Source organism: Oryzias latipes, chromosome 24, assembly GCF_053564925.1.
Source record: "Oryzias latipes strain Hd-rR chromosome 24, Olatipes_Hd-rR_3.1".
NCBI lineage: Eukaryota > Metazoa > Chordata > Actinopteri > Beloniformes > Adrianichthyidae > Oryzias > Oryzias latipes.
Window position 1 is genome coordinate 2,792,639 of NC_136260.1, and position 27,235 is coordinate 2,819,873.

A 27,235-nucleotide genomic window follows, 5' to 3' on the forward strand; every position below is an offset into this window, starting at 1 on the left:
TCACAGGAATCATTTGGTGGTCTGACCCCCCCAATCCAAACCTCAATGTTGGATGTGAAGCAGGGAGGCTTTAGGTCTTATTTTGTGGTTCATGGGTTTGACCCAATCATGGATTTGAACCCACAACCCTCCAGTTTCTGGGCAGACACTTTCCCAGCAGATGTAGGAGTGTTGCAGACTCACACACACAGATATGTGTGCCCTGATGTGTTCATTCCTGTTTTTGAACCATGCTAACACACACACACACACGTACATACATGTGTGGACACACACGCAATACCCTGCAGAGACTTCCCTCGGTAAACCTCTGGGTTTCAGTAGCGCCGTACGCTAACATGACTTTGGTCTTCACTGGTTTCATTCATATCAGCTAAAAACCTGCTTCCAGGCCGTCAGGTGTGCCTCAGGGCTCTGACCTTCACTGACACCCACCTCTACCTGTCCAGCAAACCCAATGCATCCCTGTCACTCCCTTCCTTATCACGGCCTCGATGATGACAGCCGATGGTTCTTCAAACGCAAAATGGAGCTCCTGACTTTTAACCCTTGTGCTATCTTAGATGACCCCCCCCCCCCCCTTCCATTGACGTGTTCTCCCTACCATGACAAAGGTGGATAAAGGTGGAAAGATTTCATGTAATCCATGGACACCAGTGAAGATCACAAATCATTGAAGAAAACAGGTTCAGAGCACTGTCTAGTGGGTCTAGATGACCCCACTCCCAATGTTAAAGTGCCTAGGATAGCATAAGGGTTACAACCAAATCCATTTCCTGTTCCTGATCATGTACCTCGTCTCAGCTCCTGCTGCTACACTTGGCCGAGGACTCTGCCTCTGGCTCATCTCACACCCCCAGCCGTCCCCCAACTCCATCTAGATGAAGCTCATCTGCTGGACTATGTAACATTGGGAGTTGGGTCATCTAAAATAGCACAAGGGTTACACATCTTTATTTTCCATCTTCCTGCCTCAGCACCACAGGGAGCAGAGGATTCATTCCCTCTGGAACTGCCTTCCCCCTCACACCCAGAACTTTCATCCACTCATCTCCTCAGTAAAAGAGTCTTTATTTCCTTATTTTTCACTCAATCTCACATTTAAAAAAATGGTTTGTAAAAGACAAGTTAAATACACTACAGTACATCAGAGACGCTTTTGAAAAATGAAACCAGCATTTTCCCATTTCTGAGGCCAGGCCTTCTGTGAATTCTGACCCTCCTAAAGCTTCCCGCTCAAGAGAATCTGAGCTCCGTGAATCCAGCCACCGGCAGTGGAGCTGGGCTCTTCGTCCGGTCCAGATTCAGCCCTGCCGATACGACGGGTTTGGAGAAGCGGCTGGGGTGCAGTAGGCTGAAGAACTGGAAGCGCTCCCCCATCTTGGATGAACTGGTCAGCATGTCGTAACTGCTGATGAGCTGCTTCCTGGTGGACAGGTCGCTGCAGTTTCTCAGGAGAACCTGGACAGAGTCGCAGCACAACATGAACACCTTTGTGGGCAGAGTGGGTAGCAGCAGTTGGTAAGGTGAGAGACTACCACGCAGGAAACCAGGGTTCAATTCCAGGCAAGCAATTAACATCACTAAAGACCCTTAACACTACTGCCTACCAGCATGAATGTGCATGAATGACCCCGTGACGGTCAGAGGGACCGTAGGCACGAACTGGCAGCCACGCCTCTACCATCACCAAGCATGAATAAAGAGTGAATGAATAATGGACACACTGCCAGACGCTTTGAGCATCTGGAAAAGCGCAGATAAATTCAATCCATTATTATTAATATTATGATGATGATGTGTTTCTGCTGCCCCCTTGTGGCGACAGAACGGAGCCCACTCTGATCAGACACAAGAGTCCAAAGTCTTCATTGCTGCTGAGATAAGGTGGAAACGAGAAGTGATGAAAGGGAGGATCCAGAAGGGGGGGGCTCAGAGTGATCTCTGCTTTATGTCTTTCAGGGTCTCTGCACAAATAAGCCCCTCCTTCAGTGGCTTTTGCTTTCTGTTAATGTCATCTGTATCATTTTACTGCCATCAATGAAGTTCTACCCAACCATAAAGTCAAACATTGTATTACTTTAATGTACAGGAATTTGAATCCAGCTCTCTCCCTGCATCCCTGTGTGTGTGTGAGTCTGTGTGTGTGTGTGTGAGTTTGTATAAGATCATTGTTCATGAACTCAGACGTCGTCTGAGGAGCCATTACAGACGTTGTTGAAGGAGATCCACTTCCTGCTCAAATACCTGCATGCGGACATCAATGCCCATGTTCTTCAGGAACGTCTTTTGGGCCACTGGTCCCAGACAGGTCACCCCTTCTCCAGCCATCCTCCGTATGTAGCTGAAGTCAACGTCGGCGGTGAGGTCGGCTGAGCCGGGAGAGGACAGGACGTGGTGGAGCTGGTGGTTTTTGAAGCCCTGTCCAATGCAACAATGAGAACATGCATCAGGAAGAAGCATGCCGGCCGGGACGCTCCTGTCGTACCCGCAACGTGTCCGTCTTTGTTCCATCATGGCCGTAATCTGCGATCAGAGCTGCTCCACCGTTCTCTGAGATTCTTCTGGCCAGCTGCTGGACAATGACTCCAGCCTCTGGGCACACTTCCAGGTGATCCCGCGGTTCGGCCGCCTGATACACGAGAGTGATGAGGAAAATGAGGCTTGAGGGTCAGATTCCTTCAAAAAGACAAGAATTGTAGCTGCGTTTCCATGGACAACAGTAATGGGAAGGAACGCCTGACCAAAATAAAAATGCGTCATGTAAACACGCCGTTCGGAATACTCTGCCCCGATCAGACTCGTTTGGATCAAAATTTCTTTCTGATCGAGACGCTTTGTGAGCTGGCTGAGACGACTTTTGAATGCAGAAATGCTGCACAGTTCTGAGAAAACATGTGAACAATCATGTGAATTCATGTTTCCAATCGTGTCCCGAAAAAAATAAAGACTGATGTTATTGCAGCATTCAGTCAGGACCCTAAATGTTTGGACAACTCAGATGACATTGAAGTGCAGACTGTCAGCTTTTATTCCATGGGTTGAACAAAAAGATTGCATAAAAATGTGAAAAAACTAAAGCATTTTTAAACACAATCCCTTCATTTCATGAGCTGGTAAGTAATTGGACAATTGACTTCCATGCTTTTGCATGGGCAGGTGTGGGCAATTCCCTTGTTATGTCAGTATGAGTGAAGTAGATAAAAGGCCTGGAGTTGATTAGAGGACTCGTGCTTGCATTTTGAAGATTTTGCTGTGAACAGACAACATGTGGTCAAAGGAGCTCTCCATGCAGGTGAAAGGAGCCATCATTAAGCTGAGAAAACAGGAAAAAACATGCCAGAAACTGCTACAGTATTAGGAGTGGCAACATCAACAGTGTGGTCCATCCTGAGAAAGAAAGAAAGCTCTGGTGAAGTCAGCAACGCAAAAAGACCTGGACGTCCACGGAAGACAACAGTGGTGGATGATGGCAGAATCATTTCCATGGGGAAGAGGAACCCGTTCACAACAGCCAACCAAGTGAACAACACTCTACAGGAGGTAGGCGGATCAATATCCAAGTCTACCTGAAAAAGAAGACTGCATGAAAGTAGATCCAGAGGGAACACTGCAAGATGCAAGCCACTCATAAGCCTCAAGAATAGGAAGGCTAGATTGGACTTTGCTAAAAAGCATTCAAAAAAGCCAGCACAGTTCTGGAAAAAACATTCTTTGGACAGAAGAAACCAAAATCCACCTCTACCAGAATGATGGCAAGAGAAAAGTATGGAGAAGGCGTGGAGAAGCTCTTGATCCAAAGCACACTACATCATCAGTAAAACACGGTGGAGGCAGTGTGATGGTCTGGGCCTGCATGGCTGCTAGTGGCACTGGGACACTAGTGTTTATTGATGACGTGACACAGGACAGAAGCAGCCCAATGAATTCTGAGGTCTTCAGAGACAGACTGTCTGCACAGATCCAGGTGAATGCAGCCAAACTGATTGGGCAGCGTTTCATAATCCAGATGGACAACGACCCAAAACATACAGCCAAAGCAACTCAGGAGTTTATTAAAGCAAAGAAGTGGAATATTCTTGAATGGCCAAGTCAGTCACCTGATCTTAACCCAATTGAGCAGCATTTCACTTGTTGAAGACTAAACTTCAGACAGAAAGGCCCACAAACAAACAGCAACTGAAAGCTGCTGCAGTAAAGGCCTGGCAGAGCATTCAGAAGGAGAAAACCCAGCATCTGGTGATGTCCATGAGTTCAAGACTTCAGGCTGTCATTGCCAACAAAGGCTTTTCAACCAAATATTAGTAATGACCATTTGGTTTTCAGTGATTTCATTTGTCCAATTACTTACAAGCCCATGAAATGAAGGGATCGTGTTGAAAAACTGCTTTTGTTTTTCACATTTTTATGCAATGTTTTTGTTCAACCCATGGAATAAAAGCTGAAAGTCTGCACTTCAACGGCATCTGAGTTGTTTTATTTAAAATTCACTGTGGTAATGTACAGAAACTAAATTAGAATGTGTCTCTGTCCAAATATTTCTGGCCCTGACTGTAAATGCTGTCGGCACGTCTTAGCCTGACACTGACTCTTTTTCCGGCTCTTTGCCGTCAAGAAAAAAAGCACTGATTAAAAAAATGTTAACAGGCATTTACTAATAATAAAAATGATAAAATCACGTTTAGAAGATCATCTCGCTCTATGCTTCCCTCTCCGTCTCTCGTGGTTGAGGCGTGTCTATGATGAAATCCATGATGAATAGACGGTTAAAGCAGAGTGACAGAATCAGCTGAATCATCAAAGATCTGTTGGCTGAAGGTCTCCTCTCTGACCCCAAAGCATTGGAAGTTTTTATTAGTCATTTTAAACTACATTAAACGGCTTCATATGAAGGGAAACTGGAACAGGAAACCGCTAAAGCAGCAGAATGTTTTCCCACCAGATCAGTGCTGGAACATGACATGCAGGACGTGTGTGTGTGTGGGGGGGGGGACAGCCTCACCTGGACGAGCACGGATGAGGCCAAGGTCGGAGACGGCGCCAGGACGAACCTGAGCTGCTGCGGACCGTGGGGGTCGATGTCCACCATCACCTCCCTCCAGCCCCGGTCTGTCCTCTGTCACAAACACAGCAGCTGCTGACCAAGCCCCCCAGGAACACAACCGTCTGCAGCCCCCCAGGAACACAACCGTCTGCAGCCCCCCAGGAACACAACCGTCTGCAGCCCCCCAGGAACACAACCGTCTGCAGCCCCCCAGGAACACAACCGTCTGCAGCCCCCCAGGAACACAACCGTCTGCAGCCCCCCACTCACCTGGAACTTGTGGACTGGCAGAGCGTCAAAGAACTCATGAGCAATGAAGATGCTGAATCCTGCAGACCAAAGAGAAGATCAGTCACTGAGCCTGCAGACCGAGAGCCCCTCACCTGCCGGGACAGACGGGGGGGCTGAGGGTGGGGACAGGACACAAGCTGCTGCTCTGGTCCAGACCCTGAACGCTCAGATAGTCGTTCTCTGACAGGTTTTGTTTCTTTGAATCTCATGGAATCAGAAATGATGCTGAGCCAAAACAGACGCTGGACCCCGGCAGAGATGTTTCACCGTTTGCATCCACCAGAATCTTCTGCAGAGTTTATGGATGAGCAACAGGAACCGCAGGAGGAAGGGACAAGAAAAGCTTCGTCTTCATCACTCCTTCATCAACACTCCCCCCCCACGTACAGAGTCGAAGTGAGGCGTGGTACAGAACCGGGCTCAGCACCTGCAGGGACGTCCTCCAAGCGCCGGTACCACGACACCGGCAGCCCCGCGGCTGTTTCTCCCCGCAGGTAGACCGGGCCGTCGCTGCTCGGCCCCCCCTGACCGCCGGTCAGGTTCTGAGCCTGGATGACACTAAGAGCCGGACTCACTTCCACCAGGTGCAGCGACACGGACGCCCCGCCCACAACTGACTTCAGCTGACTGAAGGCCTGCATGGGGGGGAATCAGAGATGACCTTCATGTTTTTAAAGGTCATAGGCCAAAACATTTTAATAAACCCCTAAAAATGTTTTGCTTTTTGGGCATCAAGAGTCACAAATATCAGACTTAAGTAGTTCAGCCGGCAGAAGGCTCCTTCATTAAGTCATGATTAATATTTCATCAGCATCCAATCTTTTGATTTATGTGGCCAAACACAATAACAAACATCAATAAAACCCACCACACCCGGCAAACACACACCCACATAACCACACCCCACTCTTCATCCTCTTTAGCGTTCACCAGCCGTTTCTACAGGAGGAGGAGGTTTTAGTGAACTGATCCGTACTCTGAGCACGTCTGCAGCCAGCGATCCTTTCCCAGGTCCCAGCTCCACCAGCTGCAGCTGCTGGGGTCGGCCCGCTCCCATCCACTCGCTGATGATCCACACGCCCATCAGCTGCAGCCCAACCAGAAAGAACCGCGAGTTAGCATCCAGAAGGGTTCTGATGCTTCACCAGCAGATCAGAATCATCAGACGTTTTGATGCTGGTAAAGATCAGAGACTCCTCTGACAAGGAGAGTGTGTGTGAGGACAGGAGCCTCAGGGACTCACCTCTCCAAAAATCTGACTGATTTCTGGTGATGTGATGAAATCTCCATCAGGTCCCAGCATGTCGCCCCTCACATAATAACCCTGCAGCAAAACAAAAGACATTCTGTCTGAGTGCATGAGGAAGAAAAAGCAAGAAGAGGGACCGGGTCTGACGGGGACCTGGTCTGACAGGGACCAGTTCTGATGAGGACCGGGTCTGACGGGGACCTGGTCTGACGGGGACCTGGTCTGACGGGGACCTGGTCTGACGGGGACCTGGTCTGACGGGGACCAGTTCGGATTGATTTATTTACTTAGAATTTAAAATACTCTTTTGGATCTGGTCAACTTCAGTGATTTATTGACTTTTGTGACTCAAAAATACAAACCGTGTAGATATTAGAGGTTTTAAGGTATTAAAGGTATTAAATTCCCAGATTTTCACTGTTACCTAAAAAAGATAAATTTCAAAATATTGGTTTACGGTTTTGTGAGTTTTAACCACATCTATAAAAGCATGAAATGTAACACCCAGCAGAGGTCAGAGGTCGGCGGGGACTCACATACCGTCACAGGGTTGGTGAGGACCTCCTTCATGTATTCCGCCACAGTAATTGGACCTACGGCTGTGATCTTTGAGGTCAGGTGCTTGAGCATGGAGGGGGCAGCGTCCTGGGAGTCTGAAGAGCTGCAGGGGGATCTGGAGGCAGCGGTCCATCGTAGTCCTGTGGGGAACAAAGCTGTCCTGAAAAGACCCCATTCAGAGACTGGAGGTCTGCGGTTTTCTGACCGAACCGCTTCAGAGGTTCAAAGTTTCACAGGGAAGGTTTGGAGAAAAAGTCTAATTCCTAGTTTACAGACCCACTCCAATGAAAATGGTGATTTTCTTGTAGCATTTTTCTCATGGAGGAGGACATTTATGAAGAATTTAGGATGAAAACGGCATTCTGAGTATTTCCTGATTGAAATTGTGGAGAATCAGAGCAGATGAAAAAATGCAGTTTGAAAAAACAAACTACAACAGCAGACCACAGTCTTCCTGCTCTGCTCCATTCTGATCATCCACCGTCAGACCAACAGATCCATGAACGTCTTTGTTTTCCTGCTCTGAGCTGGAATCTGGATCAGAACTGGACGGATAAATAGATCTGATATTGATGTCCATTTTTGTTTCACCACTAATGTTAGCTAATATGAGGGATGTAAGCTAGCAGGAGGGAATGTAAACAAAGGGATGATGGGAAATCAGTGAAGGCTTACTTCCAACAACCCAGAGGTGAACTTCTGATTTTTGGTTTTGGCTAAAAACTGCATCATTTTAATGAAACCACTGGGAACGATTTGATAACAGAGTATAAGATGATCGGAGAGGAAAAGCTTGCAAACAGCCCATAGGTTAAAGATAAATGAACGTTTTTGATGGTTTGTTTTGCTTATAACCCCGGGAAAGGCTTTAAAAGTGCTGCATTTTGGGTGATAGAATAGAGACAAACGTTTCCTGCAGCTGCGTGCGGACAGAACCAGCCCTGACCCGCAGTGACCTGCTGCTGGAGGATGAACTGGTGTCAAGCCAGCCCTCTCTCGTCGAACGGCTGTCAAGTGAGCCCTCTCTTAAAAACAGTGTGCCGCGTTCTTCCGTACATTACGGTAACAGCAAGAAGTAATATTTTTTTAAAGGTAAAAACATAGTTTAAGAACTGTCATTACATTTATATGTATGTACAAACATGCCCCCGTATAAATATATATCTATATCTATGTATATATTTAAAAGTCTGAGTAAATTTCAAAATAAAACACAATTCAAATCATGAATTGAGGAGTACTTATAATGTTGACATGGGTCTAAAAATTCTGCTAGTTTTCAGAGAGTCATTTCACTTCTCACTGATAGTATCCTACCTGGTGATGTCACAATGAAAGTTTCGGAGGGATCTGATGTGGAATTTCAAAATAAAACCCAAGTGAAATCTGCTATAAATGTGTTTTTGCCATAGGTTCACATACGTCTAAAAAGATAACTGCTAGTTTTCAGAGAGTCATTTCACTTTTCACTGATAGTGTCCCACCTGGTGATGTCACAATGAAAGTTTCGGAGGGATCTGATGTGGAATTTCAAAATAAAACCCAAGTGAAATCTGCTATAAATGTGTTTTTGCCATAGGTTCACATACGTCTAAAAAGATAACTGCTAGTTTTCAGTGAGTCATTTCACTTCTCACTGATAGTATCCTACCTGGTGATGTCACGATAAAAGTTTCGGAGGGATCTGATGTGGAATTTCAAAATAAAACCCAATTGAAATCTGCTATAAATGTGTTTTTGCCATAGGTTCACATACTTCTAAAAAGAAAACTGCTAGTTTTCAGAGAGTCATTTCACTTCTCACTGATAGTGTCCCACCTGGTGATGTCATTAAATAAGTTTCAGGCAGATCTGATGTGGAATTACAAAATAAAACCCAATTGAAATCGGCTATAAATGTGTTTTTGCCATAGGTTCACATAAGTCTAAAAAGAAAACTGCTAGTTTTCAGAGAGTCATTTCACTTCTCATTGATATTGTCCCACCTGGTGATGTCATTAAATAAGTTTCAGGCAGATCTGATGTGGAATTTCAAAATAAAACCCAAGTGAAATCTGCTATAAATGTGTTTTTGCCATAGGTTCACATACGTCTAAAAAGATAACTGCTAGTTTTCAGAGAGTCATTTCACTTTTCACTGATAGTGTCCCACCTGGTGATGTCACAATGAAAGTTTCGGAGGGATCTGATGTGGAATTACAAAATAAAACCCAATTGAAATCTGCTATAAATGTGTTTTTGCCATAGGTTCACATAAGTCTAAAAAGAAAACTGCTAGTTTTCAGAGAGTCATTTCACTTCTCATTGATATTGTCCCACCTGGTGATGTCATTAAATAAGTTTCAGGCAGATCTGATGTGGAATTTCAAAATAAAACCCAATTGAAAACGGCTATAAATGTGTTTTTGCCATAGGTTCACATAAGTCTAAAAAGAAAACTGCTAGTTTTCAGTGAGTCATTTCACTTCTCACTGATAGTGTCCCACCTGGTGATGTCATTAAATAAGTTTCAGGCAGATCTGATGTGGAATTTCAAAATAAAACCCAAGTGAAATCTGCTATAAATGTGTTTTTGCCATAGGTTCACATACGTCTAAAAAGATAACTGCTAGTTTTCAGAGAGTCATTTCACTTTTCACTGATAGTGTCCCACCTGGTGATGTCACAATGAAAGTTTCGGAGGGATCTGATGTGGAATTTCAAAATAAAACCCAAGTGAAATCTGCTATAAATGTGTTTTTGCCATAGGTTCACATACGTCTAAAAAGATAACTGCTGGTTTTCAGTGAGTCATTTCACTTCTCACTGATAGTATCCTACCTGGTGATGTCACAATAAAAGTTTCGGAGGGATCTGATGTGGAATTTCAAAATAAAACCCAATTGAAATCTGCTATAAATGTGTTTTTGCCATAGGTTCACATACTTCTAAAAAGAAAACTGCTAGTTTTCAGAGAGTCATTTCACTTCTCACTGATAGTGTCCCACCTGGTGATGTCATTAAATAAGTTTCAGGCAGATCTGATGTGGAATTACAAAATAAAACCCAATTGAAATCGGCTATAAATGTGTTTTTGCCATAGGTTCACATAAGTCTAAAAAGAAAACTGCTAGTTTTCAGAGAGTCATTTCACTTCTCATTGATAGTGTCCTACCTGGTGATGTCACAATAAAAGTTTCAGAGGGATCTGATGTGGAATTTCAAAATAAAACCCAAGTGAAATCTGCTATAAATGTGTTTTTGCCATAGGTTCACATAAGTCTAAAAAGAAAACTGCTAGTTTTAGAGAGTCATTTCACTTCCCACTGATAGTATCCTACCTGGTGATGTCACATAATAAGTTTCAGGCAGATCTGATGTGGAATTTCAAAATAAAACCCAATTGAAATCGGCTATAAATGTGTTTTTGCCATAGGTTCAAATATGTCTAAGAAAGAAACCAGTAGTTTTCAGAGAGTCACTTCACTTTTCACTGATAGTGTCCCATCTGGTGATGTCATTAAATAAGTTTCAGACAGATCTGATGTGGAATTTCGAAATAAAACCTAATTGAAATCGGCTATAAATGCGTTTCTACCAAATTTTCACAAAGGTCTAAAAATAAAACTTTTTTTTTCTTTTTCCTAATGGGGGCCTTGCAGAACATAATTTAGAAGCACTTATGTAAACCAAGGATCTGCTTTCTAATGCTCCGGAGCTGTCATGCAGCTCTGTTGCTTTAAAGAAAAATGCTGGTAAAAGTTAAATTTTTCCATTTATTATTATATATTTTTCAATGACGTCATCTTACCCACTCTTGACATAACACTAAATTTAGGAGGCCTTGTATGCTTGATGATGGTTAAATCCACTGTCAGAACTATTTATTATTAGATTCAGTTCAAAACACATTCCTATGTTCTGTTGCACCACAACACCTTCTGTTCAGAGAATGCACTTAAATTATAGAATTGCATTATAATGATAACTGCAAGTAAATCTGCTCAGCAGGAGGATTGTTTTTGACACAAGGTAGCCAGTTATGCTCATTTCAGTCATTGTTTTGGGCATTTTGACTCCAAACGGTTGTTGTGTGTTCAGACGTTTGAAATTTAAAATTAACAACCAATTAAAATCACTGAAAGTGCCCCACCTGGTGACGTCACATGCTAAGTTTCAGACGGATCTGATGTGCAATTTCAACAACACTTCACTCCGTAGAGTTCTAAAGTTGTCCTCCATTGCGTTCTCGAACCGAAGTCAAAATTCAATATATAAAGCGCACTGCACCACAGGACACTACGTACATCTTTGTGGAAATCTGAAGACTTTTACGCGCGCCCCATTGTTGCAATTCATCGAGAGCAGGAAGCGAAGATGTCCAAGAAAAAACCTGGGTGAGTGATCTTATCTGATAACTTATTAATATGTATGAAAACATTGCTAATACAGATAGGGTAGGATTTGTCTTTGTAAGTTGCAATGCTGTTCATTTAAAATTCCACATCAGATCTGTCTGAAACTTATTTAATGACATCACCAGATGGGACACTATCAGTGAGAAGTGAAATAACTCTCTGAAAACTAGCAGTTTCTTTCTTAGACCTTTGTGAAAATTTGGTAGAAACGCATTTATAGCCGATTTCAATTGGGGTTTTATTTTAAAATTCCACATCAGATCCTCTGAAACTTATTTAATGACATCACCAGGTAGGACACTATCAGTGAGAAGTGAAATGACTCTCTGAAAACTAGCAGTTTCTTTCTTAGACATATTTGAACATATGTCAAAAACACATTTATAGCCATTTCAATTAGGTTTTATTTTGAAATTCCACATAAGATCTGTCTGAAACGTTTTATGTGACATCACCAGATGGGACACTATCAGTGAGAAGTGAAATGACTCTCTGAAAACTAGCAGTTTCTTTCTTAGACATATGTGATCATATGGCAAAAACAAAATTTATAGAAGATTTCACTTGGGTTTTATTTTGAAATTCCACATCAGATCCCTCTGAAACTTTTATTGTGACATCACAAGGTAGGATACTATCAGTGAGAAGTGAAATGACTCTCTGAAAACAAGCAGTTTTCTTTTTAGACGTATGTGATCCTATGGCAAAAACACATTTATAGCAGATTTCAATTGGGTTTTATTTTGAAATTCCACATCAGATCTGCCTGAAACTTTTTATGTGACATCACCAGGTGGGACACTATCAGTGAGAAGTGAAATGACTCTCTGAAAACTAGCAGTTTTCTTTTTAGACTTATGTGAACCTATGGCAAAAACACATTTATAGCAGATTTCACTTGGGTTTTATTTTGAAATTCTACATCAGATCCCTCTGAAACTTTTATTGTGACATCACCAGGTAGCACACTATCAGTGAGAAGTGAAATGACTCACTGAAAACTAGCAGTTTTCTTTTTAGAAGTATGTGAACCTATGGCAAAATCACATTTATAGCACATTTCACTTGGGTTTTATTTTGATATTCCACATCAGATCTGTCTGAAACTTATTTAATGACATCACCAGGTGGGACACTATCAGTGAGAAGTGAAATGACTCTCTGAAAACTAGCAGTTTTCTTTTCAGACGTATGTGAACCTATGGCAAAAACACATTTATAGAAGATTTCACTTGGGTTTTATTTTGAAATTCTACATCAGATCCCTCTGAAACTTTTATTGTGACATCACCAGGTAGGACACTATCAGTGAGAAGTGAAATGACTCACTGAAAACTAGCAGTTTTCTTTTTAGAAGTATGTGAACCTATGGCAAAATCACATTTATAGCACATTTCACTTGGGTTTTATTTTGAAATTCTACATCAGATCCCTCTGAAACTTTTATTGTGACATCACCAGGTAGGACACTATCAGTGAGAAGTGAAATGACTCACTGAAAACTAGCAGTTTTCTTTTTAGAAGTATGTGAATCTATGGCAAAATCACATTTATAGCCGATTTCAATTGGGTTTTATTTTGTAATTCCACATCAGATCCCTCTGAAACTTTTATTGTGACATCACCAGGTAGGATACTATCAGTGAGAAGTGAAATCACTCACTGAAATCTAGCAGTTTTTTTTCTGAGACTTACGTAAACATGTCAAAAACACATTTATAGCCGTTTTCAATTGGGTTTTATTTTGAAATTCCACATCAGATCTGTCTGAAACTAATTAAATGACATCACCAGATGGGACACTATCAGTGAGAAGAGAAATGACTCACTGAAAACTAGCAGTTTCTTTCTTAGACATATTTGAACATATGGCAAAAACAAAATTTATAGAAGATTTCAATTGGGTTTTATTTTGAAATTCCACATCAGATTTGCCTGAAACTTTTTATGTGACATCACCAGGTGGGACACTATCAGTGAGAAGTGAAATGACTCTCTGAAAACTAGCAGTTTTCTTTTTAGACTTATGTGAACCTATGGCAAAAACACATTTATAGCAGATTTCACTTGGGTTTTATTTTGAAATTCTACATCAGATCCCTCTGAAACTTTTATTGTGACATCACCAGGTAGCACACTATCAGTGAGAAGTGAAATGACTCACTGAAAACTAGCAGTTTTCTTTTTAGAAGTATGTGAACCTATGGCAAAATCACATTTATAGCACATTTCACTTGGGTTTTATTTTGATATTCCACATCAGATCTGTCTGAAACTTATTTAATGACATCACCAGGTGGGACACTATCAGTGAGAAGTGAAATGACTCTCTGAAAACTAGCAGTTTTCTTTTCAGACGTATGTGAACCTATGGCAAAAACACATTTATAGAAGATTTCACTTGGGTTTTATTTTGAAATTCTACATCAGATCCCTCTGAAACTTTTATTGTGACATCACCAGGTAGGACACTATCAGTGAGAAGTGAAATGACTCACTGAAAACTAGCAGTTTTCTTTTTAGAAGTATGTGAACCTATGGCAAAATCACATTTATAGCACATTTCACTTGGGTTTTATTTTGAAATTCTACATCAGATCCCTCTGAAACTTTTATTGTGACATCACCAGGTAGGACACTATCAGTGAGAAGTGAAATGACTCACTGAAAACTAGCAGTTTTCTTTTTAGAAGTATGTGAATCTATGGCAAAATCACATTTATAGCCGATTTCAATTGGGTTTTATTTTGTAATTCCACATCAGATCCCTCTGAAACTTTTATTGTGACATCACCAGGTAGGATACTATCAGTGAGAAGTGAAATCACTCACTGAAATCTAGCAGTTTTTTTTCTGAGACTTACGTAAACATGTCAAAAACACATTTATAGCCGTTTTCAATTGGGTTTTATTTTGAAATTCCACATCAGATCTGTCTGAAACTAATTAAATGACATCACCAGATGGGACACTATCAGTGAGAAGAGAAATGACTCACTGAAAACTAGCAGTTTCTTTCTTAGACATATTTGAACATATGGCAAAAACAAAATTTATAGAAGATTTCAATTGGGTTTTATTTTGAAATTCCACATCAGATTTGCCTGAAACTTTTTATGTGACATCACCAGGTGGGACACTATCAGTGAGAAGTGAAATGACTCTCTGAAAACTAGCAGTTTTCTTTTTAGACTTATGTGAACCTATGGCAAAAACACATTTATAGCAGATTTCACTTGGGTTTTATTTTGAAATTCTACATCAGATCCCTCTGAAACTTTTATTGTGACATCACCAGGTAGCACACTATCAGTGAGAAGTGAAATGACTCACTGAAAACTAGCAGTTTTCTTTTTAGAAGTATGTGAACCTATGGCAAAATCACATTTATAGCACATTTCACTTGGGTTTTATTTTGATATTCCACATCAGATCTGTCTGAAACTTATTTAATGACATCACCAGGTGGGACACTATCAGTGAGAAGTGAAATGACTCTCTGAAAACTAGCAGTTTTCTTTTCAGACGTATGTGAACCTATGGCAAAAACACATTTATAGCAGATTTTAATTGGGTTTTATTTTGAAATTCCACATCAGATCCCTCTGAAACTTTTATTGTGACATCACCAGGTAGGATACTATCAGTGAGAAGTGAAATGACTCACTGAAATCTAGCAGTTTTTTTCCTGAGACTTACGTAAACATGTCAAAAACACATTTATAGCCGTTTCAATTGGGTTTTATTTTGAAATTCCACATCAGATCTGTCTGAAACTTATTAAATGACATCACCAGATGGGACACTATCAGTGAGAAGTGAAATGACTCTCTGAAAACTAGCAGTTTCTTTCTTAGACATATTTGAACATATGGCAAAAACAAAATTTATAGAAGATTTCACTTGGGTTTTATTTTGAAATTCCACATCAGATCCCTCTGAAACTTTTATTGTGACATCACCAGGTAGGATACTATCAGTGAGAAGTGAAATGACTCTCTGAAAACAAGCAGTTTTCTTTTTAGACGTATGTGATCCTATGGCAAAAACACATTTATAGCAGATTTCAATTGGGTTTTATTTTGAAATTCCACATCAGATCTGCCTGAAACTTATTTAATGACATCACCAGGTGGGACACTATCAGTGAAAAGTGAAATGACTCTCTGAAAACTAGCAGTTTTCTTTTTAGACTTATGTGAACCTATGGCAAAAACACATTTATAGCAGATTTCAATTGGGTTTTATTTTGAATCTCCACATCAGATCCCTCTGAAACTTTCATTGTGACATCACCAGGTAGGATACTATCAGTGAGAAGTGAAATGACTCACTGAAAACTAGCAGAATTTTTAGACCCATGTCAACATTATAAGTACTCCTCAATTCATGATTTGAATTGTGTTTTATTTTGAAATTTACTCAGACTTTTAAATATATACATAGATATAGATATATATTCATACGGGGGCATGTTTGTATATACATATAAATGTAATGACAGTTCTTACACTATGTTTTTACCTTTAAAAAATATTACTTCTTGCTGTTACCGTAATGTACGGAAGAACGCGGCACACTGTTTTTAAGAGAGGGCTCACTTGACAGCCGTTCGACGAGAGAGGGCTGGCTTGACACCAGTGAGGATGAGGTCATCCTCCCGCAGCAGGTCACTGCGGGTCATCATCATGAAGGACTCCGTCCATCCAGGCAGCTGCAGTCACTCATCTGACGGCTGAAGGGACGTTTACCAGCCGAAGGAGAGAAGACTTTGTGCAGCAGCTGCTGGGCTCGAACTCGGACACAGAACATCGTCCCGACCTGAAGGCTCCGGGGTCAGACTGTAAAAAAAAAGCTTTAAACGGAACCGGACTGTAGAGCCGGTCCGCTCACCAGGACGTAGAACCGAGCTCAGCTGTCATGTACAGCAACAGAGACGCCAGATGACCGCTCTGTTCTGTCCGTAATGTTTTCGCTTTTTCTGCCACAAACGCCTCTTCTTTCATGTTCCTGTGGCTGTGAACAAAACCCTTTGAAGCCGCCTTACCGCCCCCCAGTGGCCGGGCATGGTAGTGTTGGAGCGTGTGTCTTTGTTTCTGGAACTTTACTTAAAAATAAAATGAAACAGGTAATTTATAATAATACAAAAGTTTTATTTGTTTTGTGTACTTTTCTTAACAATTTTTTACTTTTTATTGTGTACAAATACTGAATGATGTGCTGACTGGCTGGGAAGCTACGAACACACCGGGTATGTAACGCGGTTCAAGAACGCAGTGAGTGCTGACCACTACACCACCTGGCAACACCACAAGAAAAACACATTTTACTATATGACAAACTATGTAATGCATTTTTACCAGGTGTAAAATATTTTCAACAAATAAAAGCTCATTTGGAGTTTATGTTGTACATTCATACATTTGCTCCAATGACAGACAATAAAATGAGTTTGTTTTTACAGTAAAAACATTTTTATATTTTAAAAATGCCTACCACCAACAAACCTCAGAAGATTAAAAAGCACAATGTAACATCGTCTTTCAAACAAAAAAGGGTTTCCTCCCCTCAAAGACAAACTCCATAAACACAAAATACTGACCGAGGTGAGCTAGACAAGCTGGGGGGAGGAGGGACACTTTATACAAAAGTGGGTCAGAAAGAGAAAAAAGAAATCATTTAAAGCAGGCTCAAACTCCATATGTGGGATCAAACAGTGTTTGGTGGTGTGTGACCTCCTCACAGTCTAAAGATAACCTTTAGGGAAGCCCCCCCCGACAGCAGACTGCCCAGCTAAAAGCATCCACTCCTTCTTCTTTCATTTGTCTGCGTCAAACTGCCTCATGGTGAAGCATGTTGCTGTAGTTTGCGGCTCTCACAGAGCACCGGTAACAGGATGTGGTTTTCTCCAGAAAGCAGCAGCTGCTGCCTGGAGCTGGTGGTGCAGCGCCACCTACCTGCACCTCTCAGCACTGCGTTTCCTTGCTTTCAACATGATGGTGTCTCTGCAGTCGGAACAGCTTCGCCTTCTCGCTGCGGCACACTACCTTCGCCTTCGTCAGGTCTTCGAAGGAGCGCAGGACTGACCCCTCTCCCGCCGCCCGCCCAAAATCCTCCTGTAGTTGGTCCTCATCCAGACGGGAGTCCAGGCTGGGGTCTTCCTGGATGGTGGCCATGCGGGGGCTGTCCAGGGGAGGGGAGGTGTGACCCGAGTCGGGGCCTGGTCTGAAGACAGGTGGGGTGTTGGTCTGCTGGGGGCCACTTGGGGGCAAGCGCAGAGGGGGGGCGGGAAAGCTCGGAGGCTTGACGATCCGAACTGAAGCCGAGTCGAGGCTGCTCAGCAGCTCTGCATTCTGGGAAAAAAGACTGAGCATGAACATCCAGAGATCCCAGAAGTGCTCTCTACATCTACAACAGCAGAGAAAGCACTGGAAGACATGACACCTGGCTCCCCCCACACGGCACGGGGGAAACTTCCCACAATCCCTCTGGCACAGGTGTTTGTGTCATCAGGTCAACTCATCCCAAACACCAGTGTTTAGCCCTCATGCTCACAGGTTTTTCATTAAATGTGAAACACCCAGACACGCCTTACGTCCCTTTTTATCCAACGGACTTGTAATAGCAGCCCGGCGGCGGCGGCGTCGGCGTCCAGAGTGTCTGCACCATAACTTAAGCAGACTTCAGTGGTTCAGTTAAGCTGCATGTGTGCTGAACAGCCCAAACAGCTGCTGGATCATCTCTAGCCATCACCTCTAGCCCTTGTGCTGTCCAAGGCACGTGGGCGTTGGGAGTGGGGTCATCTGGACCCCACAAGACAGCACAAGGGCTAGACTTTCAAAGCAAAGACAGAAATCTGAACTCACGCTGGGGAAGAACAGAGACTTGGCTGTCTGCTCGTACTGCTTGTCCAGTTTCTTGTCCTGAAAGGTGAGAAAAACGACCTTCAACTGATTTGTCAGAACAAACACAGCAGACCACAGCCAGCTTCAAAAGCTGGGTCAGGATGAGCAGGCGGGGGGACGGGGGGCTAACTCACCACAAAGTGGACCAGGATGCTGACAGGAACCCAGAAGAGCAGCGAGAACGCCACCACTGAGCCCACGATGTTGTCAGCCAGGAACTTCCCAAAGGTGTTGATGTCCAGCTTATCAATGAAGTACCACAGCCGCTCCACCACGTCCTGCACCTGCTTCATGCACTTCCCCTGCACGGACGGTTGGGTTAGTAGGGTTACCCACTCACACCCACACACACACACACACACACACACACAGAACAGCGGCTCCACTCACCGCTCCATCGCAGAAGCCCACTGTGCACGGTTTGCCTTTCCGCAGGAACACAAAGTTGTCGCTTTTGTCCTTGTAAGGTAAACAGACCCCCCCACTGTTCCGACAGCAGACTTTACAGGAAGAGTTTGTTTCTGGAAGAGACAAGATTTTAGGAGACTGCTTAGCCGAACACCAGAGTGGTGTCCAGGACGCCAAAGCTCAGTGTTTTTCGGACATAGCAGACGCCTCCACGGCCTCCCGTGAGCAGCTTCCTAACTTCATGCTGCAGTTAGATGATGGAAACAGATTGACTTTGATGCAGACTCCTGTCTATTTATTTATTTTCTTTAAATCCAGTAAAACCAATAAATTATATTAATCTTATACATGACAACTATGTTTTATTAGGAAGCGGTGAGTCTAAGCCCCGCCCCCGCCTCTCTACCTGTTCTTTGTTTTCCCCCGCGTGCAACCCCCCCCCCCACAGCGTGTTCTACAGAGACACTGCAACATACATAGCAGCAAGGTGACAGGATAGTAGGCCGCCCTGATGCAAATTTAATTAATTGTACGCTGAAATGGGGGGTTTTGGTCTAGGGGGAGGAAAAAAAGGCTTTTTTGGGGGCGCTCATGTGTCCCTATGAGATCACCACTGACTGTCTTTCCAGAAAAACTTTCCATCCCATCACAGACTCTGGTCGGCGTTCACAGCTGCAGACACGCCCCCTCCACGTGTTCACGCTGCTCTCTGCCTGCTCGCTCTACCTGACCATGTCAAAGGAATCACAACAATCTGAGAACATGATGGTTATTTTACTAAACCACAGGGAGGAAAGAGCCGCAGGTGGCCCACCCCTGACCTAAACCGAGTAACGTCTGAAGCCCAGGATCACTTCAAGCATTTCTGAGCCTCCAGAGACCCCTTCCCTTCACGTCCTCTCATCAGCCAGCGGCTGTGCCTCTAGGATCAGCAGTACCATTGCAGGCGCAGGGCTGCAGGTTTAGGATGGCCTGGCAGAAGGGCACACACTCTCCGTTGTGACACTCCCCGTTGTCCAAGCACACGGTTTTATCCGGAGCGTTCTCCGGTGCCGGGCACTCGCTGCTGTCTCCTGGAACGCAGAAACACAGCAGCTTCATCTCAGAGTATGTGACCAGCTGAGAGCAGAAGCCAGACCCGGCGCAGCAGACCTGTGCAGTAGGAGTGGCCCTCACAGGTGGCATTGATCGGCTCCTGACAGACCACGCCCCTGGACGCAAAGCGGCAGTTCTTGCAGCAGGCGCTGTTCCTGTCACTGAACACATCGGAGGCTGAGCTGTGGCGCCTCAGCAGAGCGTGCACCGCCCGTCTCACCTCCGTCACCCTCACCTGCACTGAGCGCCCTCTCTCAGTCGGCAGTCAGGGGTGCAGCAGCCGTCCAATGAGATGTTGATCAGCCCCGGGTCACACTCCTCGCCCTGCTCTACCCGAGAGTTCCCGCACACGTTGATGTTCCTCTCTCTGAAGCAGGAAGTGGCCTTGGAGCGCAGCCGCTTCACGATGGAGCGCTTGCTGCAGTTGGAGAAGAGCTGCGCAGACGAGCTGCCCTCAGTCCTCAGTCAGACAGAGCACTGCTCGTGTGAGGGACAGGAAGCACACACACCTTGTTGTTGACTTGGTCTCCGCTCACAGCAATGGGGTACATGACATACTTGCCCCCCTGATCCTCTCGGGGGGCACAGTCCAGGATGTCGTCTGGATCATGCTCAGCTCCAAAGTTATGCCCCAGCTCATGGGTCGTGACCAGGTCAGCTTCCTGTGGAAACAAAGGTCTTTTACCCCCATGCAGGAGTGAGGGGGTAAGGGCTGGGGAGGTGACATGACTCCGACTGGAGGAAAAAAGCAGGAAAAACATTTCTGAGCCTGCTTCAGCTGTGGGAGGGGCTGAGTCACAGACTGCAGCCTTCTCCTCCACTTTGTCATTGTGAAGTCTCTACTCCCCTTTAGAGGGCGCCACAGAGCCCACCCTGCACCCTCCTCGCTTACACCTCCAGCCTAATGTCCTCCTTCAGGATGTTCTGGACCTCCTCTTTGGTTCGCCTGAACTGAAAAAGGGCATCGGGGGTTTCAATCCTCTTCACTGCTCTGGTCCTGACAGCTGCTTCAAGGACTGATGGAACCGCAACGTCTGTCAAGAGCAACCAGCTTTAAAAGGGATCTGGGATGAAAGCCCCGCTGCACATCAAGGCGCAGCTGTAACCCTTGTGCTACCTTAGATGACCCCCCCCCCCCCTTCCATTGACGTGTTCTCCCTACCATGACAAAGGTGGATAAGGTGGAAAGATTTCATGTAATCCATGGACACCAGTGAAGATCACAAATCATTGAAGAAAAAAGGTTCAGAGCACTGTCTAGTGGGTCTAGATCAGTGTTTTTCAACCTTTTCTGAGCCACGGCACACTTTAACCTTGACAAAAATCCCTCTGCACACCAGCATCCAAAAATTAAAAAAAAGAAGGAGAAAGTCATAGTCTGTATTGATCTACAGCCCCTCCATAATCTCACATGCATTTTTGAGATAATTGTTACAGAAAAAGCTGGAAACTGCAGCTGTTTTTTTCTTAAAGATTCAATAAAAGTTAAGTTAGAAGATTTAAAAATAGTTTGATGTGTGTTTGTTGGTTTCAAGACGTCTAACGACAGATCTCCTTGTGCCCTGTCACTCTCACAACCCAATGCATCATGGGAGATGTAGTGCATAAAACGGCCGGAGATCGGTTTTCGGAGCCTCATTGTTTTGTTCACTTGTTCCACGGTCTGATACCGGATTCTGTGGAAAGCTACACCGCTAAAGACGAGCTTTAGCTGGTATTTCTGTTAGAACTGAGCGACTTTACGAGCTAAATCGGGACAAGGAAGTGAAGACTTTAACCACTTCTGATTGGTCAGACTGATGACATGTGATTAAGCCCCTCAAGAATGATTGGCGGAGACAGTCAAAGGGACGGGACTTTTCCCAAATACAGCCGGAGCTGCAGCTGAATCGCGGTACGTCATTCTTATCAAAATGTCTTTAATAAAATAAAATAAACGCAAAGAAAAAGTATTTTACGATCTTTTATATTCCTCAGTGTTTTATCAGGGCCTGTTTGGATGAACAGAGAGCTGAAATCCTGGAGATAGGAAATGTTTTTAGATCAGTTAATGAGGGTAATTTTCCACGGCACACTTGACCATCTCCCACGGCACACTAGTTGAAAAACACTGTCTTAGACGACCCAACTCCCAATGTTAAAGTGCCTAGGATAGCACAGGGGTTACATGTCTCCTGCTGGTTTTTCTGATGAAGACCTAAGAGGTTCTGTTGTTGCGTGTGGTCTGGCGGGACAGCAAGAACTCTAAAGGAAAAACCCCTTCAGTCAAACGTGTTCCTGCTTAAGAACCCTCCCACCTTTGTCAGGATGGTCTTTCCATAGTTCTTGGTGCTGGTGAGGCCCGTGTTCAGGTAGATGGCTCCATGTTGGTTTGTAGATGAAGGACAAGCTGCAAAGAGGAAGAATAGGTCACAAGTCAACACAAACAGTGAATGGGGGCGGGGGGTGACAGAAGCAGAACCAACCTTTGGAGCAGAGCCCTCCGGGGATGTCGGGTTTGGACGGGGCCACATAGGCCAGACCCAGAGTGCCTTCATCAAAGTCCTGGTAGGTGAAGAGGTGGGCCAGGCAGACGTTGAAGGCTTTGTCTGCAATGTCCACACTGAACTGCTGCAGGTAGAGAGACCAGTGTATCAGCATGGCGCCCTCAGACCCGCACTACTGCTTCTTCTTCTCAGACTCCTGTCAGCTGTGAGGACAGGGTGGGCCGTTACCTCCAGGAGCTTCTTGACATCCCACACATCTTTACCTTCCACCGGACTCCCTCTCATGTTAAAGTGACTCTTTCCAGGAGCCACCGGCGTCGGCCCACTTTCTATGATGATCTAGCACATGTGATCACAGGAACAGGTCAGGACCGTTGGTGCCCACCCGGGCTTCCCCGTCAACACGACCCCCCCCCCCCCCCCACCTGCTGGATCTGAACACCGTAACCAGAGAACTCCTCGTCCCACGACGTGTTCCTGTAGATGTCGTCCACGCGATCAATCAGCTCGATCTGAAAGCAGACAGAAGCTGGTCTGCACTCTGTTGGGGTGGGGGTGTTTGACGGTCTGGGAGGGGGTCTGACCAGGTAGTTGAGGGTGGTGCTCTCCTCCCCACGACCCATGTGCATGAAGAAGCGGTAGTCAGCCACCAGCAGCAGTGGGCAGGTGTTCTTCCTGTGGTCGTGGAGCTGCCGTCTGGACCTGGGTCCAGAACCTTCAGGAGGACCAGAAGGTTTCTGTTGGGGGGGGGTGACTCCATGTGGACATTGAGTTGTTCTAGCCTTTGATCACTTAGATCTGTTTTTAAAGGCGGCTGAAGAGCATCTGTGCTCCGTCTGTGAGTCCTGCAGCTCTAACAGGAACCAGCACTGATCTATGAACACTCTGACATACATGTACACGTATGACAAGTCTCCTTCATCCAGACCATGTCGTCTGAAGCTGAGTCATGGCATCTAAACCTCATGAACCATTTCAGCACTGATGCATGCAGCTTTATCAGTCATGAGTGGTAAACGGTTCATTTCTGTGTTTTAAGAGCTAAAGGTCTTTACACACACACACACACACACACACACACACACACACTGATGGTTTTCTTCTATTGTCGTTACCATAAATCTCTCATGTGACAAACAAAAGTCCTAGAAGACTGAAGTTGTAAACACCCACGAACCTTCCTCCTGCTCGTCCTGCACGGCTGCTCTGCGCCCGTCAGTGAGGGCGGGGCTCACGTACCCACAGACTGCAGGCTGCTGCAGCCGACTGATGTTCCTGATGTCCTCTGACCGATAAATGAGGACGCGACCATCGGGGGGCGTTGAGGTGAACCTCCACAAAGGCTGGACCACAGACAGACAAGGAGTTTGTTCTCCGCCGCTGTCCAGAGGTCCAGATGCAGACGCAGAAACGTTACCTCGATGTTGTACTCGGCCTCATCGGTCAGGATGTGAGCCGAGAACTCCTGGTTGTCGATGTGGGCCTGAACACGAGAGTTCTCCTCCCCTGGAAGAGAGTTAGGTCATCGGTCTGACTGCTCGGTTGCCAACAAATTGGCTCTTTTAAATGACCCATCTTCTCTCAACCCACACACGGTCGAAGGGGCGGAGTTACAAGCCCAGCAAACCGCCTGACGGACAGAGACCACAGCTAAAGTAACCGGTAGAGAAGAGGGAACACAGAGACTGCGCCCACCAGAGGGAGCATCTCAGAACTCTTGAAACATTTCAGCATAGCTTTTCCAGACTCGAAGGCTGCTCCTGTTTTTGCAGGCCTCTGGACCCTCCATGGAGGTCAAGGTCAAACCTTCATCAAGATGCTGCATGATGCTCTAAAGTGGGGGGAAGCCACTGAAACCCTGTTAACGTTAGCCTGGGGGTGTGAGTGGCTGTATGCTAGCGGGAGAGTGTGATCAAAGGAATGCTGGGATATCAGCCAAGGTTCACAAACAGTCAGAGGAGAGTTTCTGATGAAATCCTGCCGCTCTGCAGAAACTATGTCCTGGAGAACAACTCAGGTTTTGGATTTTGGCTAAAAACAGCATCATCATAATGAAAAGACCACTTTGATAACAGATGAAAAGCAGATCAGAGGTCAAACTTTGGTCCTTGATTATATTTCATAGTTCAGTGTTCTGTTTTTACAGGAAATGCACTTTTCTGGCACTCGGTTTCTTTTTTTTCTCTTCACTTTGATGTAATAACAATGAATTCAGTGCTTGATGATCTGCCAGTCCAACCTCCAGCACAGAATTACCGATGACGTGTCCGGTGAAGAAAGTCTGTCTGTTGACCGGATGGTTGTGCTCACGCCCGTCCTCGCCCACCACCACGGCGCTGAAATCCTTGCTGAACAGCTCCTCGTTGGTTCTCAAATACAGCTGGAAGTTCCTGCGTCAGGCAGCAGAAACGGTCAGAATCCAAGAATCCCAAACACAGATTTTCTGCACAGGACAGTCCAACCTGTGCAGAGCGCTGAAGCTCAGAACCTTCTCCACGTGAGTCTGAGTCTGGACCTCACGCCGACGCACCGAGTGGCTCTGCAGACTGGAGAAGGGCAAGACGTCAAAGTCCTCCAGGATGGACCGCAGAGACGCTGCAGGACACACACACACTCACATTGATGAGCCACAGGAGGTTTCTGTTCTCTGATTCATCCTCTGTTCAGACCCACAGGACACTGACATCCACCAGTGCTTGATAGGTTCTCATTCATCCAGAAGTCACTGCAACTGGACTCAAAATCTTCTTCCTTGGACTGTTGTGGAAAACATTGCAAGGAAGAAGATCAAATGTGTTTGTGACATGTAACCAACCCACAGTAAAAATCTGCTTCTTCCTGTGCCGGGTCACAGCAGGGCTACTGGATCCTACCCAGGTACTGTTGGGCACACAACCACACACACACACACATCGGAGGACAATCTGAAGACATCAGTGAACCTATGAAGCAACTGGAGAAGACTGGAGGAGAAGGGAAATGAAACAAACACACACACCCACACACACACACACACACACACACACACACACACACACACACACACACACACATGCATGAGGAGAACATGCAAACGCCACACAGAAAGGTCCCAGCCAGGATTTGAACCAGGATCTTCTGGTTGTGAGGTCAGTCGAGCTCCAACACAATCACACATGAGAACCACAGCAGTGACACATGTATGACCATGTATGACCATGGCAGACCGTGTCCCAGCATTCAGGCTGCATGCCGTCACACATTCCACTTTAGTTCTGAGGAAACAGCATTTCCCTTCATTTGCATGATTCCACACCTGGGAATCACCTGTGGAACATCTGCATGATGATCACGTGGAGATGAGTGACGTGCGTGGATGAGGACCTACACCTCTGTGTGTGTTTGTCATTTCCACTCAATACGTTTGATAAATCTTCCAATAGTTCTGTTTTTTGGTCATCTTAGTTTTATTTTTGTTTGGATTGTTTGAAATCAACCTTTTCCAGATCCAATCAATTCTTCACCTAAATAATGTAAACAAATTCATGAAGTTTACCAGCAGCAGACTTCCTGCTTCCTGAAGCTAAGCAATCACGTTCACTCGGTTTTTGGTCGGCATCTAAGACTCTAACCGGGTCCGGAGGTCTTACCGAACTCCTGCTGCCCGGAGTCCGCCGGCGGGCTCGCCGCTGCCGCTGCCGCCGCCGCCGCCGCCACCGCGACCAGGACCGGGACCAAAGCCGAGAGGAGCCGCGGGCTCATGGGGCTCCACACGGGCGGATGTTCCACAGCAAAGCGAGGTTTAAAGTCCTGCTCCAGCCCCCCCGAGCACTCCCCGGTCCAAACGGCAACTTTTCAAGAGACCCGAGTCCGCTTTCAGAGGATTTTCTTGAAAATGATCCCCCAATCACATCCAGGAAGACCGCAGACCGCACTGAAGTTAACGGAAACCACGGCGGCGGGCGGAAGTGAAGCCACAGGCTTTCACAGTAAAAGCCCAATACCAGTGGCTACAATTTGGTTTTGGTTTTTTAACCCGAGTCAGAGTTTAACATGTAATTTTAGATACGGGTGAATGTCGGGATACAATGTGAAATAAGATAAAAATAACAATAAGAAAATAAAAGAAAAAAAAAGTCCAAAGAAGGTTTGTCTATTTTTAAACCATTGAACTGAATCATGAAGAATCCTTAGTACAGCCTATTGTGCTCAATTCAATAATGATTTATTATTTATTGTTTTAATACATCAAACCAGGCTTAGTATGAGGCCCCTGAACAGTTTTTTTTGTCGTTCATTTGCTCATTAGAAATTGAATCAGTTAGTTGTAAAGGGGCCCAAGTCCAAGAGGTTTGTTTTTCCAGGAAATGATTTTAACTGCATAGCTTAAAGGGAGGCTACACCAAATGATTCATACTTTACCCAGATTTAGCCCCAGTTCATAGCTTACAAATGCTATAATATGAAGCACCTCATTTTTATCATTTCAGAGGACTAGCAAACTAAAGTCTCTGGACTTGGGCCCTTCTTGAATTGAACTGGGGTGCTGCCATATTGGATAACTAGTGCTGCCATCTATGGGATAAAGCTAAACCCGTGCAAGAGAGGCCCAAGTCCAGGAATTTTGCACTTAATGCATTTTAAATGTCAAGCATAGTCAGTACATTACAACAGACTTGGGACTTTTTTGCACATAATCAGATAGCTTTTCCCTTGAAGACCATAGAACAGATAATATCTCTATTTTGAACAATTGTGGACTTGGGCCCTTTATGAACTAACCGATTTTTTTAATTTTTTTTGTTTTTTATTTTTGTTTAGTA

The 27,235-nt window shown here is 44.8% G+C and overlaps 2 protein-coding genes across 3 annotated transcripts; both read right to left on the reverse strand.

Annotated features, from left to right (window-relative positions):
* Positions 1 to 1,054: 1,054 nt before the first annotated feature.
* Positions 1,055 to 16,559, reverse strand: ndufaf7 (NADH:ubiquinone oxidoreductase complex assembly factor 7). Its single transcript, XM_004083938.5, has 10 exons — positions 16,291 to 16,559; positions 7,125 to 7,282; positions 6,579 to 6,659; positions 6,312 to 6,422; positions 5,763 to 5,970; positions 5,315 to 5,373; positions 5,003 to 5,116; positions 2,489 to 2,632; positions 2,248 to 2,421; positions 1,055 to 1,461 (listed from the first exon to the last, which is right to left on the reverse strand). Exons 1-10 carry the CDS (start codon positions 16,349 to 16,351, stop codon positions 1,237 to 1,239), a joined length of 1,335 nt encoding a protein of 444 aa, XP_004083986.1. The 5' UTR covers positions 16,352 to 16,559; the 3' UTR covers positions 1,055 to 1,236.
* A 112-nt stretch (positions 16,560 to 16,671) lies between these two features.
* Positions 16,672 to 26,382, reverse strand: adam17b (ADAM metallopeptidase domain 17b). Of its 2 annotated transcripts, none has more exons than XM_023952937.2 (18): positions 26,063 to 26,382; positions 24,896 to 25,028; positions 24,690 to 24,823; positions 23,851 to 23,939; positions 23,611 to 23,776; positions 23,018 to 23,148; positions 22,859 to 22,945; positions 22,662 to 22,772; positions 22,413 to 22,554; positions 22,245 to 22,336; positions 20,457 to 20,609; positions 20,183 to 20,382; positions 20,005 to 20,108; positions 19,791 to 19,925; positions 18,835 to 18,965; positions 18,579 to 18,746; positions 18,406 to 18,462; positions 16,672 to 17,892 (listed from the first exon to the last, which is right to left on the reverse strand). In XM_023952937.2, the coding sequence occupies exons 1-18, from the start codon at positions 26,172 to 26,174 to the stop codon at positions 17,506 to 17,508; spliced, it is 2,532 nt and encodes an 843-aa protein (XP_023808705.1). In that variant the 5' UTR covers positions 26,175 to 26,382; the 3' UTR covers positions 16,672 to 17,505. The 2 variants fall into 2 exon arrangements, with proteins under 2 accessions (XP_023808705.1, XP_023808704.1); XM_023952936.2 differs by having other exon boundaries at positions 22,413 to 22,557.
* Between the last annotated feature and the right edge of the window lie 853 nt (positions 26,383 to 27,235).

Coding starts and splice junctions, on each gene's coding strand:
- adam17b (XM_023952936.2), bottom strand. CDS start 26,174: ATGAGCCCGCGGCTCCTCTCGGCTTTGGTCCCGGTCCTGGTCGCGGTG. Junction 22,558..22,661: donor ATGTCAAGAAGCTCCTGGAG/GTAACGGCCCAC, acceptor CTCTACCTGCAG/CAGTTCAGTGTGGACATTGC. Junction 18,463..18,578: donor GCATCCTGGTCCACTTTGTG/GTGAGTTAGCCC, acceptor CTCACCTTTCAG/GACAAGAAACTGGACAAGCA.
- ndufaf7 (XM_004083938.5), bottom strand. CDS start 16,351: ATGTTCTGTGTCCGAGTTCGAGCCCAGCAGCTGCTGCACAAAGTCTTC. Junction 5,374..5,762: donor CTTGGAGGACGTCCCTGCAG/GTGCTGAGCCCG, acceptor TTTGGTCTGCAG/GATTCAGCATCTTCATTGCT. Junction 1,462..2,247: donor GCATTGATGTCCGCATGCAG/GTATTTGAGCAG, acceptor GACTCTGTCCAG/GTTCTCCTGAGAAACTGCAG.